This window comes from Mustela nivalis (genome assembly GCF_964662115.1).
Source record: "Mustela nivalis genome assembly, chromosome: 16".
NCBI classification, from domain to species: Eukaryota; Metazoa; Chordata; class Mammalia; order Carnivora; family Mustelidae; genus Mustela; species Mustela nivalis.
Genome location: NC_139035.1, coordinates 3,729,564 through 3,747,283, shown reverse-complemented (window position 1 = coordinate 3,747,283; position 17,720 = coordinate 3,729,564). Strand labels below are relative to the sequence as shown.

General features: G+C 41.4%; 1 protein-coding gene across 7 annotated transcripts in view; it reads right to left on the bottom strand.

The window, feature by feature from the left end:
* The window catches only part of DNM3 (dynamin 3), a 536,286-nt gene that overhangs the window by 331,442 nt on the left and 187,124 nt on the right, over positions 1–17,720 (bottom strand). For all 7 annotated transcript variants that reach the window (XM_082702687.1, XM_082702691.1, XM_082702685.1 and 4 more), the window contains exons 5-8: positions 11,112–11,210; positions 10,380–10,540; positions 5,605–5,747; positions 2,454–2,589 (exon numbers count right to left, since the gene is read on the bottom strand). In XM_082702687.1, the coding sequence (XP_082558813.1) occupies positions 2,454–2,589; positions 5,605–5,747; positions 10,380–10,540; positions 11,112–11,210 (539 nt within the window). The remainder of the gene's footprint in view (positions 1–2,453; positions 2,590–5,604; positions 5,748–10,379; positions 10,541–11,111; positions 11,211–17,720) is intronic.

Genomic DNA, 17,720 nt, shown 5'->3' with positions numbered 1-17,720 from the left:
CATTCTTCTGCTGCATGTAGTGAATGTATTCAGAGACAAATGCATAAATAAGAGTGTCGCCTGACATGCAACAGTGGTCCAGCTGTGCTCGGACTAACAATGGCTGTCTTTTCTCTCTGGCCACTTTAACCACCTGCATTCAAGGCCTCTTTACGAGAGGAAATTAATAATATTTTACCAATCCAACGCAGGATGGATGACTGCATAAAAACTTCCCAGAAGTTCTAGGTACTTTAAAGCTATTTGGAATTAGGATCAAAATGTCATGGAGCTTAGACCTAAAAAGGTATCAAGAGCCCAGCTGGTTCAGCCCCTGACTTCTGAGATCTGGCCCTCCAGTATCACTGTCTATGCACCTCCCCTCTCACACTTCATACTGTAGAACAATTAATTGCTTTGGTTTCCTGCCTACACCCTGTGGGCCACAGCTCAGCTTTTACTGTTCCTCCTTCTTGATCTGGAACAAGCCCAGGCCCTAACACCCTCCCTCGAGCCCCTCCTGCTTGACTAGCTGCTCATCCTTCTAACCCCAGCTCAGAAGCCAGGCTCCCTCACGCACTCAGGCTGCGATTCGGGTCCGTAGGCTGTGTTTCCATAGCACCCTGTGCTGAAATTTATCACTTTACTTAGCACATTTTAATGAAACTATCTGTTTACCCATTCACCTCCCACACCGAGACATAAGCACCCTCTCCTGTATGTGAAGCAAGGAGCAGAGTCCCTAATACTCCTTGGCCACATAATCGGTAAGCCAACCTAAGCAGAGCCAAAATAAAACTCTACACAAACTCAGCTTTTGCTCAGTTTCCCTCATCTAATAGCCAATAGCCACTAGCATTTGCTGCTGTACAAACCAAAGCCTTAGGAGTCATCTTGAATTTTCTTTCTTGTATCCCCCACATCAGTCCAAGCCCGACGGACCCACAGACCCAACCACGGTCTCCATCTTCTCTTCTGGGGCATCTTTACTGCGAAGCTAAGTTCAGGGCTTCTCTCTTAACAGAAACACCTTCCAAACCCTATGCCTAGCTGTGTGTTTGTAATTTTGCATTCTTCTTCTTTAAGTCTGCCTCTCCCGACTGTATAAACTTTAGGGCCCATGGAAAGTGGGTTCACTCCTGCTCTGGCCCTATTGTTTAACTCACCTTGTGTCCCTGAATCAACTCTTGCCCCTCTAGGATCCAGTCTGCAGAGTGTTCTTTTAAAATCATCCACCAAATCAGGCCACAACTTTTCTTAAAACTCTCCTCTAACTTCTCATGAGTATATGTGAACACCTCAGCGAACCGGAAAGGCCCTGCATTAACTGGGCATCCCTGCTCTGAATGCATGGCGTACCCCTCTGCCCCTTCATCTGCTCTGCACCAGCCTCGTCTGTTCTCTACCCACGGTACAGACGCTTGTGCAGGGCCCCACCCTCGGCTGCTTACCTTGAACAACCCTCTTCCCCAAGGTCCTCACCTCAACCTCTTCATGCGATTCTGGTCAAGCTTTCAATGTCCGCTACTCAGAGGGACCTTGTCTGAAACACTCTATCAAAAGGCTCACGGGGCGCCTGGGTGGCTCAGTGGGTTAAGCCTCTGCTTTCGGCTCAGGTCATGGTCTCAGGGTCCTGGGATCGAGTCCCACATCAGGCTCTCTGCTCAGCAGGGAGCCTGCTTCCCCTCCTCTCTTCCTGCTGCTCTGCCTACTTGTGATCTCTCTCTCTCGGTTAAATAAATAAATAAAATCTTTAAAAAAAAAAAAAAAAGTGGCTCACTTGGGGCACCTGGGTGGCACAGACAGTTAAGCATCTGACCCTTGGTTTCAGTTCCAGTCATGATTTCAGGGTCCTGGGATTAAGCCCCTCATAGGACTCTGCACTCGGCAGGGAGCCTGCTTGAGATTCTCTCTCTCCCTCTTCCTCTGCCCCTCCCACTCCTGCTGTCTCTCTCTCTCTCTCTCTCTCTCTCTAACAAATAAACCTTAAAAAAAAAAAAAAAAAAAAAGAAGTGGTTCACTCAACCCCTCTGGCTAACATTATGTTACCTAATGACATTTGGTATTTTCTTACTTTGTCTATTTGTAAAATTCTCTGCCTAACCCCACCAGACAGTGCCTCTGTCTTCATCAGTGGCACCTGGAAGTTTGGCACAGAACAGGTATTCAAGAAATATTTTCAAATTAATTAGACAACAAATAAACTTCATAGGAACTCAATTAGCATTTGGTGAAATAATTTGAAATGTTGTTAGACCCCATTAAATAAATAAAACCAGAACCATCAGAAAATACTTCTCTCCTAAATTTCATCACCTGAGCATGAAGATTTTTACTCAAAGACCTGTCTGAGTCCTATATCACTCCCATGACATTTCAGAGTTAACTGTTACATGACGTTTCACAGTTATAGAGACCAGGACATGGAAATGAAATGAAGTGAAAAGAGGGAAAAAATAACTTTTGGTACAAACCTTGACTATCTCAAAAGGAAAGCGTTCATGAAATATACGATTGATTTTAGCCCCTCCCGAGAGCTCCAGGGTATCTACTTGGTCCCCTGACCCTTCGATTCTCTTCTCGAAGTCCACAGCAAACTGCTGAACCATCCTGTAATTGTGAAAGAGAAGGGAGTTCAAGCTACAGTCATAAGGCTTTGTATCTCTCATTTTAATTTACTCCGCGAGCCCTTAGAATCCTTTTCCGAGTGTTCTTAGTGGCACCTACTGGCAGGATGAACAGTGCACACCATGCAGCACTCAAAAGTGTAATTATAGGACATACATGTTACTAAGATTTATTTTAGGCAGTTAATTAAAACACATATCATAAGTATCTGTGTCATTCGGTGCATTCTGTCCCTTTAGTTGAAACCATAAAGTGGTATTTTAAAATATTTCAATTAGGAATTAAAATTAAACAATGAAACTGGACAGAGAAGAGTCAAAACGCTCCTCGGTTCCTATGAGCTCACACACTCGCCTAGTGTGTCAACCCCTCCCTCCTGCTCTGCCTGCTTCCCCCGGCCCTGCCCCCAGCATCACAGACAAGCAAACTGGGGACCCCCACCCCCCTCTCCAACTAGCTCTAGCCTTGTTTTTCAATGATTTCTCACAACTGGGTAATAAAACTCCTTAACCCACCACACAAGGTTCTCCGTGGTCTGGCCCCAGATGCTCCGTCTGTCACCCCTCACCCCCGTTCGCCCTCCCGGCCAGCCGGAAAGAAGCCATCCGCAGTCCCCTACGTGCACCACGCCTCTGTGCTGCTCCACGGTTTCTGCTCAGAACGCCATTCTTTCTGCGCCCTGCTTCCCTGCCTGGCTAACTCTTATCTGCACTCGAGACTCGTTTCAAGCATTACTCATTCCAGGAAGCTCTCCACGGTCCTGTCTGCCACCACCACTCAGCGCACCTGGTTCCTTCGGCGCATTTTCCTCGGTCCTCCAGCTTCCAGGCAGCGCAGCACTTGGCGGGGTCCGCCACCCTCGTTCCCCGAAGGGCAGGCGCCACACACTTTATTTCCCTGCTGCCCCCACCCCCTGCCCCGGCCAATATAGGAGAGGTGCTCAGTAACTTTAACGAAGGAATGAGTTACCTTAAGGTAGTTGGTAAAAACCAAAGAGATAAGTAACAGGGAGAAAAGAACAACCTACTTGCATGTTTGACTGCTAGATGTAGCAATTCTAATTTTGGCACGCTCATACTACTTTCAAATTTGAAAGTCAACAGAAAAAAATTCAAACCATCTAAGACTCGTATCTTTTATTCTCTTTCATCAAAATCGTGGATGAATTACAATGGCAAATCAGGCCAGAAAATCCAGAACACAATTTGATGTAGCTATGTTTATGCATACACCCATGTTCATCTAATTTTTAACCACCTGACAAGGTAACATACATGAGAAAGCACCGAAACACTGGAAAATTTCAGGAAATTTACCTCCAGCCTACACTCCAGTCCCCGGCCCCACTGAAACGAGCTACGAACAATTTCATATTATTCTCTTGTCCTCCTCTTCCGCCTGCTACCCTCCCCCCATATGTTAGGTTCTCCTCTTCTCCTTTTCAGAGGAAAAGTATATTTTCCTCTGTGAACTCACAACCTTCCTCACCTGTAACTGCCTCCTCATCTGGCCTCCAACAACAGTTTACACTTCCCAGAAACATAGCATTTATCAGATTTTAACACAGTTAGTTGCTTATATATCTGTCTCCCTTGCTCTACTGTGGCCTCTTCTTGAGGGCAAAAGTCTTAGTCGTCGTTGAATCGCCGGTAGATAGCACAGACTCAGACACCAAGTCGAACACAAAGAGATGAGAGGCAAGAAGAGAGGCAGGCAGAAAGGAGGGAAGAAAGAAAAAAGAAAGGGACGGAGGGAGAAAGGAAGGAGCTGATCAGCCCCCCTGCTAGGGAAGATCCGGATGTGGAAAATTCTGTAATTTGAATCCAATGGAGTCACAGAGGCAAGCCTAGTATTTGTAAGGAGAGTGGTTTCAGTTGGATGTTACAATGATGACCGAGGACCTAAACAGAAATAGCTTTCTTTTCTCTGTAACTTGAAGAGTTTTTATAGGAGCATAACCAAAGCCAAGAATAAAAAGGAAAAGATAAACTAGGAAAGAGTTGAATCCAAGAAAAAACCCTTTTCTCTGTATGATTCTGTATTTTTAAGTGGGAAACATTAGATGTTACATTGAATTTTTACTTACATAATTTGAGCATTTAGAAATAGCTCCACAAAGAAAGGAATTTTGTCATGTATTTTGAACACCAAATTAAGGGCATCTTGATTGCAAGGCTGTACAGGAGGAAAGGGACCGCAAGAGATGGGAAGCATCATCTCTGGAAATGGACTTAGGGCCTCCCAGAATATCAGCTGGGCAGAGGGTCTTCGGTTTGAGAGGGACGGCGGTAAGTTGCAGTACAGGGACAGGACAGATGGAGCTGGAAGGGGGTGACATATGGAAGAGAGAAAAGATAGAAGGAGCTGGCAATTCTCTACCAACTCTGCTGTCCTACCCAGGACCTCTCAGGGATACAGAGGAGTAAAAAGATACTTGGCAGTTCTCACATTAGTGTTTTTAAAGAGCTACATTAAAATCATTACCAAAAAGGGTAAACGATACTTAAATGTGGCTTTACGGTCCATACTTTAATTATTAAAGCCTTGGGTCTCATTCCGCTGAAAAATGTACACAGCTAAATCACATGAAATCATAGACGTAAGAAGGTAGTAAGTACGAATGACATCTGTCGAAACAGTTGTACAAGACAGACAACATGTTCGACAAGAGCTTCATCTACTTCTAAAGATTAAGGGGAAACACCCTGCTGAGTTATCACTATGGGTTTGACTCATTTACGGAATCCAAAGATACAAGCACAAGGAAACTGGGCATGGGGATGGACAGTTGGTTCAATCTATGGTAACAGAGTAAGACTAACAATGATTCTTCAAGAACACAAAAGCCTTGGGGCTGCTATGTTACACACAAAGTCTTGTACACCTTACTTGCTTCTTCTCTTAAACCTAGAAAACAGCACGACGAAGAGACGGAGGCCAAGCAAACAGAAGAATTCGTTTCAGGCGTGCAACAAGGGGAGGGCAAGAGGGACTCACTGCAGCAAAGCCTTGGTCTTCCTGGTGGGGTCTTCCGGCTTGAAGTTCTTGTAGGCTTCCACTTCGTGCTCGATGGACAGCAGCTGTCCCTGCAGTTTGTTCCTGAAGTTTGGGAGGGTGTCCCGAATGTGGTTGGTAAGTTGCTAAATAAAACAAAACAGATTGTATAGCTATAACAGATTAAAGATCAACTCACGAAACAAAAATTGACCTTCCTTGTTTTCCTAATGTTTAAAATTTAGAAATCATGCACGTGTACACATTTGAGAATGACTATGTAGGTCAATCATGAGAAGGAACCCCGGCTCTCTCCTGGCCTTAGGGAGATGCTCCAAACTCTTCAAATGAGGCCCCTCACTTGGGCTACCCCTTCATGACGGGCTGGAAATACCCTGTCAAAATGCAGACATTATCAGAGGCTGCCTAATAACACTAGAGGAGGGACCGAGTTATCTGATTACCTAGACGGCAGAAGGGAGCCTTGGGTTAGAATGCGGTTAGAAATGCAGAAGCTAGAGTTACAGGTGCTGCCGGAAGTTTCGGGACCCAAAACTAGTGGAACTTGTAGGTACGTGGCACCTGCTCATGTCCCCTCCATTCTGCAGCTCAGACGGGAGCTTCTACTTGCCCCGCCTCTCGGCCCCCGTCCAGCGGTGGTGGCTCACTGGCTTACGACTTCGGGAGGGTGCGCTCGAAAGCTCCCTGACCAGCGAAGGAAAGCTCGCTCTCTCGCTCGCTCTGCTCTGGACATCTCTGCTTTACCATCCACTTGGCAATTCCCTGAGATCGTCTGCTGGCACGTCAAGCTCAGCAGGATGAAAAATTCTCCAAGAGACTGTCTATGAGTACACGCTTAATTAAGAACAAAGGTGGATGTAAACCCAGATTGGCTTGCTCTCTGCCTTACGTTCTTTCTATCACAATGCAGTTAAACAAAAGTCTGAACTAAAAGAGAAAAAAAAATGGGCGCTTGGGTGGCTCAGTGGGTTAAGCCTCTGCCTTCCGCTCAGGTCATGGTCTCAGGGTCCTGGGATCGAGCCCCACAGCGGGCTCTCTGCTCAGCGGGGAGACTGCTTCCCCCCCCCCACGTCTCTCTGCCTGCCTCTCTGCCTACTTGTGATTTCTCTCTCTGTGTGTCAAATAAGTAAAATCTTTTAAAAAGAGAGGGAGAGAAAGAAAGAAAGAATAAAAAAGATAATCTTCTTGAACTGGTTAAGGAGTAAACTTGAATCAAAAGAAGGAGAATGTAAACTTCACAGAAATACATGAAAAGGAATCATATGTTAAAAGGGGAATAAAAACCCAGACTGACTGCAGAAATCATTCTAAATCACTTTTGTGTTTACTGGAGGTTACCTGACTATATCTATTCACTACAGTTATTTAAACGTAATAGTTCACAACCTTATTAGACCTTTGCCTACAGTTATGACTTATGTTACTTCCCAGCATGCTATGCTATGGCTCTGAAGCAGGAAACAAGAGCATGGGGAGGACGGCATTCCCAGCATCAACCTCACAACCCCCCAAGTTGAAGAGCAACAGTGACCATGAGAAACCAGCGGCTACCTGTCCGCCATGTGAGTGGTAAATGATAAAAACACATGGTTTCCACCTTTTCCTTCTCAGGTATCTCAACAGCAAAAGCAACACTGTGGGTCACTCTTGGCTTTCTGAAACAGTTCTTTCCTTGGCTTTTGTGACCCTAGTTCCTCTCATTTTTCTCCTAACCTTTCAGATAAACCTTGTAGATCTCCTTTGCTTGGCATCCCCCTCCACCAGACCTGTAAATAACGATATTCCTTGAAGCAGAGTCTTAACCTTCTTCTTTGTTCACTCTCTGTTCCTCCTAAAGTAACCTTATTCCACTCATGGCTTTAATAAATATTCAAGTGCCTGTGGCTACCAATGTGTTATCTACAGACGAGACTTATCTTTCCAGCAGGCACACATATTAGACCATGGACTTGACTCCTCTTAGATGTGCCAATGAAACCTCAGCCTCAGCAAGTCTGAAATCAAACACCTAATCTTGCTTTCAGGATTCTCCATCTCGGCGACTTCATAACAATACGGGAACTTGGAACGTATCCTTGACTTCACGTCTCCATCACCCACCAGAGTTAATCTAACACCAAGTTTTTGATTTTTCCTTACATTTCTCAATTCTGGTTTTTTTCATCTTCACTGGCCCTAATAAAGACCAAGCTACCACCATTTCCTTTGACTCCTAATTTCTCAGGTCTAATCTTCTTATCTGGAACCACCATCATCATTTTTAATCCACAGCTATGATTGTGTAATTCCCCTACTCAGATGCCGTAAATGACTCACTCCCCACTACTCTTAGGATAAGAACAAAAATCTTTAACTTGCCTACAAATATTACAAGATCCAGCCTCTGCCTACTTCTCCAAATTCATCTCATATCCCACTCCCTCATTCACTGCCCTCCAGCCATCATGACTCAAAAATGTCATGTTCTATTCCAGTTTTCACGATAGAAATTGTCCCTCAGGGCCAGAGGTATCAGTGTACATTGAATCAACCATGAAAGTACCCTAGTTTCAAACTGTATGAGGTCCCTGAAGCAATAAAAAAGAAACTGGGGCGCCTGGGTGGCTCAGTGGGTTAAGCCGCTGCCTTTGGCTCAGGTCATGATCTCAGGGTCCTGGGATCGAGTCCCGCATCGGGCTCTCTGCTCAGCGGGGAGCCTGCTTCCCTCTCTCTCTCTCTGCCTGCCTCTCCGTCTACTTGTGATCTCTGTCAAATAAATAAATAAAATCTTTAAAAAAAAAAAAAAAGAAACTGATTATCCAAGAAACGAGAGTTCTTCAGTACAAAGTCCATTCAGTTTTCAGTCAACCAGAATCCAGTCATTTCATAATTTAGGGGTCATTTCTATAACCAAATGGCCAGTCACATTCTTTCTACTTTTCTAGTATTCACAACCTAATTTATTTCCATCTCTATCTTCCTAATCATCTTAGTGATTTTTCCCTAAGAATTTTTCAGTTTGTATTTTTCTTAAACCTATACAGGCATGAAAGCAGTAATCAACAAAACTACATATATTGGTAGAATATTACGGTCTTCGTGTGGCAAACCAGAGTTCCTTCTCTAAAATATATTCATGTTTGTGAAAGGACACAACCATAGCACCATGTCATGGCTTTTAAATACTCATCTACCCTTAATTAAAAAGAACGAACTTGGAGGGTGTGTGCACTGGTGAGTGCTGTGAAGTGTGTAAACCTGGCGATTCACAGACCTGTACCCCTGGGTCTAATAATACATTATATGTTAATAAAAAAATATTTAAAAAATTAAATATAAAAATTATAAACAAATAAAGAAAGAAAAGAAAAGAAAAAAAAAGAACAAACTTTACATGAGTCTGCATTATGTCACTTAAAATAGAAGTATACCCCTGCTTTCTTATTTTCTAAAACTTCTTCCATTGCTCTGCCTAAAGGGTTCAGGTCCAATGTCACAAGTAGCCTGCTATGTTGTTAGTCTCTACTGATACCTTCTAGGAGCAAACAACCAGGACATTCAATACCGATCTGATTGGTTGACTGTTAAAGTTTATAAATAAAAGTTAAAGCATATCTTGTGATTCTATTTGTGAGAAAAGCTGTTCACCACATGAGTCAATACGATCACAACTCAGGGAGTGGCCCGACATACTCTGAGGATGATGCTTAACTTCCCTAGGAGATGGAAAATATGTAGCCAAGCAAGGGCACTGGGGTTTTATTCAAGAAGGGTGTAAGTGCACGGAATGTGAGAAGATGGAGGCCCAGGTCCATCCATGTGGGGAAAGGGGTCAGCCGGAAAAACTTAGATGAATGGAGACCAATGACTGCTTATAAGGCTTTGTTATTTTAAAAAATTTAAATGAAGGAACAAATTGATTCTAAACAAAACCATAAAGAAATTTTAAAAAGAAATCTAACCTAAACATTACAGATTGACATTTTCAAAACAGATCCCAAGAAATCAAACTTTCAGAGATTTACAACGATAATTTCTTTTTTTTTTAAAGATTATTTATTTATTTATTTGAATGAGAGAGAGAGAGACAGCTAGAGACAGAACACAAGCAGGAGGAATAGGAGAAGGAAAAACAGGCTCCCCATTGAGCAGGGAGCCCAACTCGGAGCTCATTCCAGGACCCTGGGATCACAACCTGAGCCGAAGGCAGATGCTTAGCAACTGGGCCACCCAGTCACCCCTAATTACTTTTTTTCTTTCTTTTTTCATGATTTTTAAAAAGATTTTATTTATTTATTTGATGGACGGAGAGAGATCACAAGTAGGCAGAGGCAGGCAGAGAGAGAGAGGGAGGCAGGCTCCTCTCTGAGCAGAGAGCCCAATGGGGGGTTCAATCCCAGGACCCTGGGATCATGACCTGAGCCGAAGGCAGAGGCTTTAACACACTGAGCCACCCAGGTGCCCCCAGGCACCCCTAATTTCTTAAGATGACTACATCTTGTGAGTAAAATGGGGGCTGATACATATACCCTTATTCACTGTTCTTAAAGAAGTGTATTTCTGCTCTGAGCAGTGTACTTTCAGTATCATTAAATAGATTCTGCTCACTGAGAATAGTAACAGTGTGCAACTAAGTACTCACATTCACTTTTTAATTCCTATCATTAAAGCAGAATGTCTTAATTTGGAAACAATAAATATTAAAATGAGACATATGAATTCCAACAGTCCCTTCCACATTTCTTAATTGTTCCTGTTGTTCGAGAAAATGTCTTTACCTGATTAAGGACCTTCTGCAGGTGTGGGGTCCCCATCCGATCAGCAATATGTCGGTAAGCCGGGTGCGAGAGAAAAAACTTCCTTTCGGCCAACATGGCCGCCTTAATGTCCTTTTTCCCGTCTATATCCTTCTGGCTTCTGTTGACCACGCCCACATAACCTGAAACGGAGCACAGACAATGTGGTTGGGGACACTTGTTCATTCTGGACAGATTTCAAGGCTGTGAAGTAAAGCAAACTTATCTGTAAGGGCTGAAGAACTGAACCCTTTACAAAACAGTGTGAGACGTCAGTATTTAACAAAGGCCGGCTGAGCTGAGGTGGCTAATGACACTTTAACAGTAACACATTAATGTCTCTTGCCCTAAAAAGCTCTGTGCACTTTAATACAGTGTGTCCCTCTGCAGTATTGTTATATGGTGGGCAAGTGAGTAAGTCACGCTTGCAATAGCACAGGGTACATTCATGCAGTCGATGATGCGTATTTATACCCGCCTTCAAACTCCTTCCTTTTCCTGTTTTCTTATTCCTGTTATTTTAAGGAGGAGTTCTCCCTTTGGATCATTTTTAATATACCATTTGGGAACATTATGCCATTCCCGAAAAAGTGTAATTAATCATAAATACATTCCCCACAGCTGTGAAGGCATAAAACCCAGCTTCCCATCAGTTTCCCAATCGTTTCTCCGCCACGCCGTCAAAGGAGTCCCGTACAGGATGTGATACGTTACCCCTGCGGAGAGGCAGCAGCTTATTCTCTAGAACGTCCCTGGCATCTGTTCCTTCATCCATAAGATCCAGTTTGGTGATGACGCCGATGGTTCGCAACCCTGCATGGAAAACAAACAGCATGACACAGCTTGTAGAAGACGAAGCAATTTTAGAGACATGCACGTCCCAATGCTAAACAGCAGGCACTCATATTTCTGCCATTGTTTTGTTCCGCTCTGTCTTAGTTTTCGAGTCCACTGCTACCCCAGTCTGGGGGACTCTGACGGGTGAGAAGGAGAGTTGTAGCATCCATAAGGTGACTTTCACTTCCGGAGAGAAAATAACAAGGAGGTGTATCACCACCATAATTCTAAATACATGCCTTTATTTTGGTACCACGTGTTCTTGGAAATTATACATGTCACATTTTCCTCCAAGGTACTGGACACAATGTGGGTGCTTTAATTTTTTTATGTATTACCTTATTGTAAATGAATAAACAAGCAAGACCAATGAAGAGAGTGTATCATAAACCAAAGCTTATTATTGATTCAGTTCTAAGCCCTTGACAAACAAATAAGAAGAAGAAACTTAGGCATATGATAGTGTCATCCCCCAAAATAAAGTTTCAAGTCGCACAGCATTCACTGTTCATTAGAAAAAGATAAATGACTTAATGGAACGAAGACCAAACGAAGAATCCTGGTGCTTGGATTCTAGTCTCGAGGCAAGTCACTTAACCCTCTTTCTCTGGGTCTCAGTATTCCTATCTGTAATATAAAGAGTTGGAGACCATAGTCACCAAGATACCTTTCAGTAATAAAACTATATAAAGACTCAGACATTTTATGTAACATATCAGATACCTCACCTTTGTCCACTGTTTTCTGTATTAGATGAAATGAACAATATTTGCCTAGTGATTCATATTTTTAAGTGCATTTCTTTGGATATGATAAATTAAACACATACCTTTATCTTTTTACCTGAAACCACTCTAAAATGGCTAATATTTATTAGGCCAGTTATGGTTTTTGCATGCTTTATGTCTCTTAAATCATTTGCTCTTAAAAAGGACTCCAACTATTTTTTTTAAGATGAGGAAACTGAGGCAGAAAGAGAGATTAAGTAGTTTTTCCAGGATCATACAAGGGGTGGGTCTAGGCGTCCAGAGCCCATGCTTTTAACCAATATACTGCTTCTTGCAATACAAAGAATTTTAAAAATAAAAAAGGTTTAAATCAAGAAAGCCAAAGAAAATGGAGGACGGAAGAAAAACGCTGAGACCGTAAGCTCAGCGGGATCACTGCCAACTAAATTGATAGACTAGGGAGAGGAAAACTGCATTCAAGAAAGCCAACAGCCAAAGCCCAGAAGCGGGGTCATTTCCATCACAGCCTCTCGGAAAGGTTCAGGAACACCAATAGCTCTGACGATAATGGGCGGTAGTGGGGGCAGTTGAGGCTGACAACAAGATCGCTGGGCGAAAGCAGTGAGGTTTCCATGGATAACATCGCTGGGAGCCGCCCCGGCTCCACCTGGCAGGAGAGCACAGTCTATTCTCTGGAAACACAGAACTATGGAAAACTGCCCTCATGGGCACCTGGCCCAGTCAGAGGGCATCAGGTATTAAAAGAGGGGGATTATGAAATCCCACATACTGAACAGCAAGACCTCTCTGCCCAGTCCAGTTTAAGAAAACGCTGGCTGGTAGAATTTAACCTCCCGAGCAGGAGATTGCAAAAATTCTGTCTGGGTTTATTAACCATTATTAGAGGAAAACACAGATATTAAAATTCAGAGGAACTCCAATTAAGACAGTCCAATAAATCATCCTACTGTGTAGCCTGTAACTCATTTAGTCAAGCACACCCACATAGAGTTTCCTGTTAGTATTTCACTTTTAAATATAAATCAGTAAGTATAGGTTTGCCAATTGTTATCATGCAAAATTATTATTATATTAATATAATATAAATATTATTGACTATATTCCCTATACGTGACTTATTTATTTTAGCATACTGAGATGTATATAATTGTAGAATGACTATGTTGTATACCTGAAGCTAATACAATATTGTGTGTCAACTACACTTCAATAAAAAATAAAAATTTAAAAAATTATTTGAAATTTGAATGGATAGCCAAGGAGAGTCTCTGAGACAAAAACAAATAAATATTGTAAAACAGAACTGAAGAAACAAAGATAATACAAAACATAGAAGAAAACTTTATTATTTTTATTAATATCCTCAGAGAGAAACGAGAGGTCACTGCATCCATAGAACAAGAAAAGAATGTCATAAAAAGAAACATTCAAACAAAAGGAATTCTCACTAACAAAATACGAGAGTAGAAATTTTTAAAAAAATATTAGTAGAATGGTCGGGGTACAAAGTTAGAAACTCTTCTGCAAAACAAAAGAAATAGAAGTAAATAATAGAAAAGGAAAACTTGCTTAAATAAGCTAGACAAATAGGGGCACCTGGGTAGTTCAGTTGGTTAAACATCCAACTTTTGGTTTTGGCTCAGGTCATGACCTTGGAGTTGTGAGATCCAGCCCTGTGTTGGGCTCTGTACCCAGTGTAGAGTCTACTTGAGATTCTGTTTCTCCCTGTCCCTCTCCCCATCCCCTGCTTTCTATCTCACTCTCTCTTTCTCTCAAATAAATAAATCTTAAAAAAAAAATAACTAGAGGGGTGCCTGGGTGGCTCAGTGGGTTAAAGCCTCTGCCTTCGGCTCAGGTCATGGTCCCAGGGACCTGGGATCAAGCCCCACATCAAGCTCTCTGCTTGGCAGGGAGCCTGCTTCCTCCTCTCTCTCTCTGCCTGCCTCTCTGCCTACTTGTAATCTCTATCTGTCAAATAAATAAATAAAATCTTTAAAAAAAAAACACTAGAAAAATGATTTAGAAGATATAATTTCTGAATAATTGGCATTCTATGAAAACAGAAAAGATGAAACAGAAATAGTTGGGGGGCATACTAGTAAAGAAAATATTCTATAAGTGAAAGATTATGTATTGAATAAACCCATCAAGTGTCCAACATAATATGAAGCAGACACACAATATGGCATAGCAGTATAAGATTTCAAAACACTGTGAACAAATCAAAAATCCTAATAAGCTCCCGAAGAAGTTAAGAAAAGAAAGTGACAAAAAAAGGTTTGGAAATCCTTCCCAGCAACAAACTGGAAACTAAAATTGAATAGATTGCTGTTTTCAAAATTCTGAGGGAAAATGTTATTTCTAGCCTAGAATTCAAAACTATCGATAAATGTGTCAGTAGAAAATGATATTTTCAGACCTGCAAAATCTCAAAATATTCTACCTCCTTTTCTCTTTCTTTGGAAACTACTAACGGATGGGTTTCATCAAACAAGGAAAGCAAACTAACAAAGAAGTAAATAAGAGATACAGGAAGAAAAGGTTTAATATAACAAAAAAAAAGGGGGGGGGGGATTTCCAGGATGGTGTAGATCCCAGTACTAGACCAGAAGAGTCAGTATCTATTTGAATGAGAAGACACAGATTACTGAAGAGATGTATTTCCCCACTAAGAAAAAAAAAAAAAAAGAAAGTGCTAGAACACCTAATGCCTAAGATTTTTTAAGGTATTAAGAGATTTCAACTCCTAGAGGAGAGGCTGGGAATGCACTGGTGATGGATATTTAGAAGATTATGCAAACAAACAAAAAGACAAGCTATCAACCTCAAAGACAGCAATATCATATAAGAAAGGAAATGTAATCAAAATTTACACAGGGCTCAGCTGCGAATGATATTTTCAGAATTATAATTATTTAAATATAATGTAATTTTATTAGTAGAACACAGGAGGGTCCATGTATATATGTAAGGTTAGTATATGTGGTTATGGGAGAAAAAAGACAGCTAAATTCTTCTCTACAGTAGGAAGTCAAAAGTGAAAATCTAAAGATAAAAAATCAAGAAATAGTAGTATGAACAATTTACATAGAAATATGAAAGTAAACACCAAAAGAAAGCTGAAAGTGATAGCCTCTGGAAATTAGTAATCAAGAGTCAGGAGGAATGGGCAAGGGACAGACAGTTTTTGTTAAAAGCCTTTGGGACTGGGGCACCTGGGTGGCTCAGTGGGTTAAAGCCTCTGCCTTAGGGGTGGGTTACGATCTCAGGGTCCTGGGATCAAGCCCCGCATCAGGCTCTCTGCTCGGCAGGGAGCCTGCTTCCTCCTCTCTCTCTGCCTGCTTCTCTGCCTACTTGTGATCTCTGTCTGTCAAATAAATAAATAAATAAAATCTTGTTAAAAAAAGAAAGAAAGAAAAAAAGAAAAGCCTTTGGGACTGATTTTTAAGCTGCATATGTTTATAATATTAATATAAATAAAAGTTAAATTTTAAAAGTATTTTCTTTACTACTTTATTTCTACAAAGGCAGAGAAATCTATGATTGATGGTATACCAGAAATAGCAAGGAAGATTATTTTCTTTTCATGTTAATTATACAAATAGGCAGCTTAAAATAATCAAAGAACTCCTGCTGGCATACTGGAGACCTACACTGACAAATCTCAAAAAGCCATTGCCTAAGCAATTCAAAGGAAACATGTTTTAAAAAGCACTTCACTAGTAACCTAGAGACTCAGATAAAGATAATAATAGAGACCATGTATTGAGTGCTGACTAGGTACTGGGAATAGACTTGAAACAACTCCATGAAATGGGTACTGCTATTTTCTCAATTACGTGGATCAGGAAAATGAGATTTAGAGAGGAAAACATGCTTCCCTAAAAGCACAGCCTGTAGGGTGTGGAATCCAGGCAACCTAGTTCCATTTTTAATCCCTATATTTTTCTGCCACCCAATCTCAGCTAGATTCTACAAGTGATGAGGTCTGTTATTTGGCAAGTCAGTTACATCATCTGGGCCTGTTGATCCACATATAGAACCAAAAGATTAACTGGATGTCTCTTTTGAGTCCAGAATTCTGAAAAAGAAAACAACTTCCAGATCTAGAAGAGGTTATATACAATAATAAGTAAAGAGTAATTTAATAAAATTCTTGTCCTCCAACTAAAAGGAAAATAAAAATAAAAATAAACCAAGAGCTAATAAATAATGTGTGATACTGTGTTTCAATTATGTTTCTTAGTAAAGAATGACCATAATGATGAGTGCTAATAAATCCCAACAATGTCCTTGAAAAGACATATAAGGCACGTCCAAACTGATTCTGACATAGCATAGAGACTAACAGCACTCACTCAAGGATCAGATTGCTTGGGTTCAAACCCATCAGTACCCCTTATTAGTTCCAAGACATTAGTTCCCTCATCAGGTGATGACAGGGTGGCGCAGTTGGTTAAGCCTCTGCCATTGGCCCAGGTTCCTGGGATGGAGACCCACATTGGGCTTCTTGCTCAGCAGGGAACCTACTTCTCCCTCTGCCTGTCATTCCCAGTGCTTGTGCCTTTTTTCTCTCTCTCTCTGACAACTAAATAAATAAAATCTTTAATTTTCTCATCAGGTGCAACCACATCAATAGGGTAATCATCATTACAGTTTATATTTGATGTCTGAGATAATTATTAACTGCATCCTCTTTAACTCTCAAAAGACTTCCTACAGAAGAATAAGTTATATGTTCACTTTAATTCATCGATACAATGAGAAAACAATAAACCTCTGTTTTAAAATTAAATAACAGAACTTCCACTTTCTGGTGTAACATGTAATAAGAGTTGAAGTTGCCCATGTCTTAACAAGTGGACAACTGAAAAAATCAACAATCCTTCTTAGATTCTTCAAAGAAGTATGGTTACAGGACAAACCACTGCTCCCCAAATTTGGATAGGCAGATGGGTAAATTCAGGGAATCACAATTTATGGAAGCTGAAACACACAAGCAAGAATTCCTATGGGAACCAGTGCCTGAGCAGGAATATCTAAACTGTAACTGATGAATTTCTAGAAACTCAGTAAATTAAAAAGTCTAGGAGGTCCAAGTCATAGGGAGCATCCATTTTCTTATGGGTTTGGTCTCCAGGAGCTCACCCAGGTTCTCACAGTGAATATCTGAGAAAAAAATCCCTCTGTGCCTCAGACAGGGTAGAAAACAAACAACCTGATTTAAAAACGGGTAAAACATCTGAGCAGGCACCTCGCTAAAAAAGATGTACAGATGGTTAAGTATGTATATGAAAAGGTGTTCCGGGGGGCCTGGGTGGCTCAGTGGGTTAAAGTCTCTACCTTTGGCTCAAGTCATGATCCCAGAACGAGCCCCGCAATGGGCTCTCTGCTCAGCAGGGAGCCTGCTCCCTCACCTCGCCTGCCTCTCTGCCTACTTGTGATCTCTGTCAGTCAAATAAATAAATAAAATCTTCAAAAAAAAAAAAAAAGAAAAGGTGTTCCACATTATTGTTCAATAGGGAACTGCAAATTAAAATAATAGTGAGATATCACTGAACACCTATTAAAATTGCCAAAGTCCAAAACTGACAACATCAAAGGCAGCAAGGTTATGGAGTACCAAGAAGACCCATTCATTGTTACTGAGAATGCAAGACAGTACAGACATTTTGGAAAACAGTGTCTTATAAAATTAAATATACTCTTACCACGTGATACAGTTAATTGTACTCTT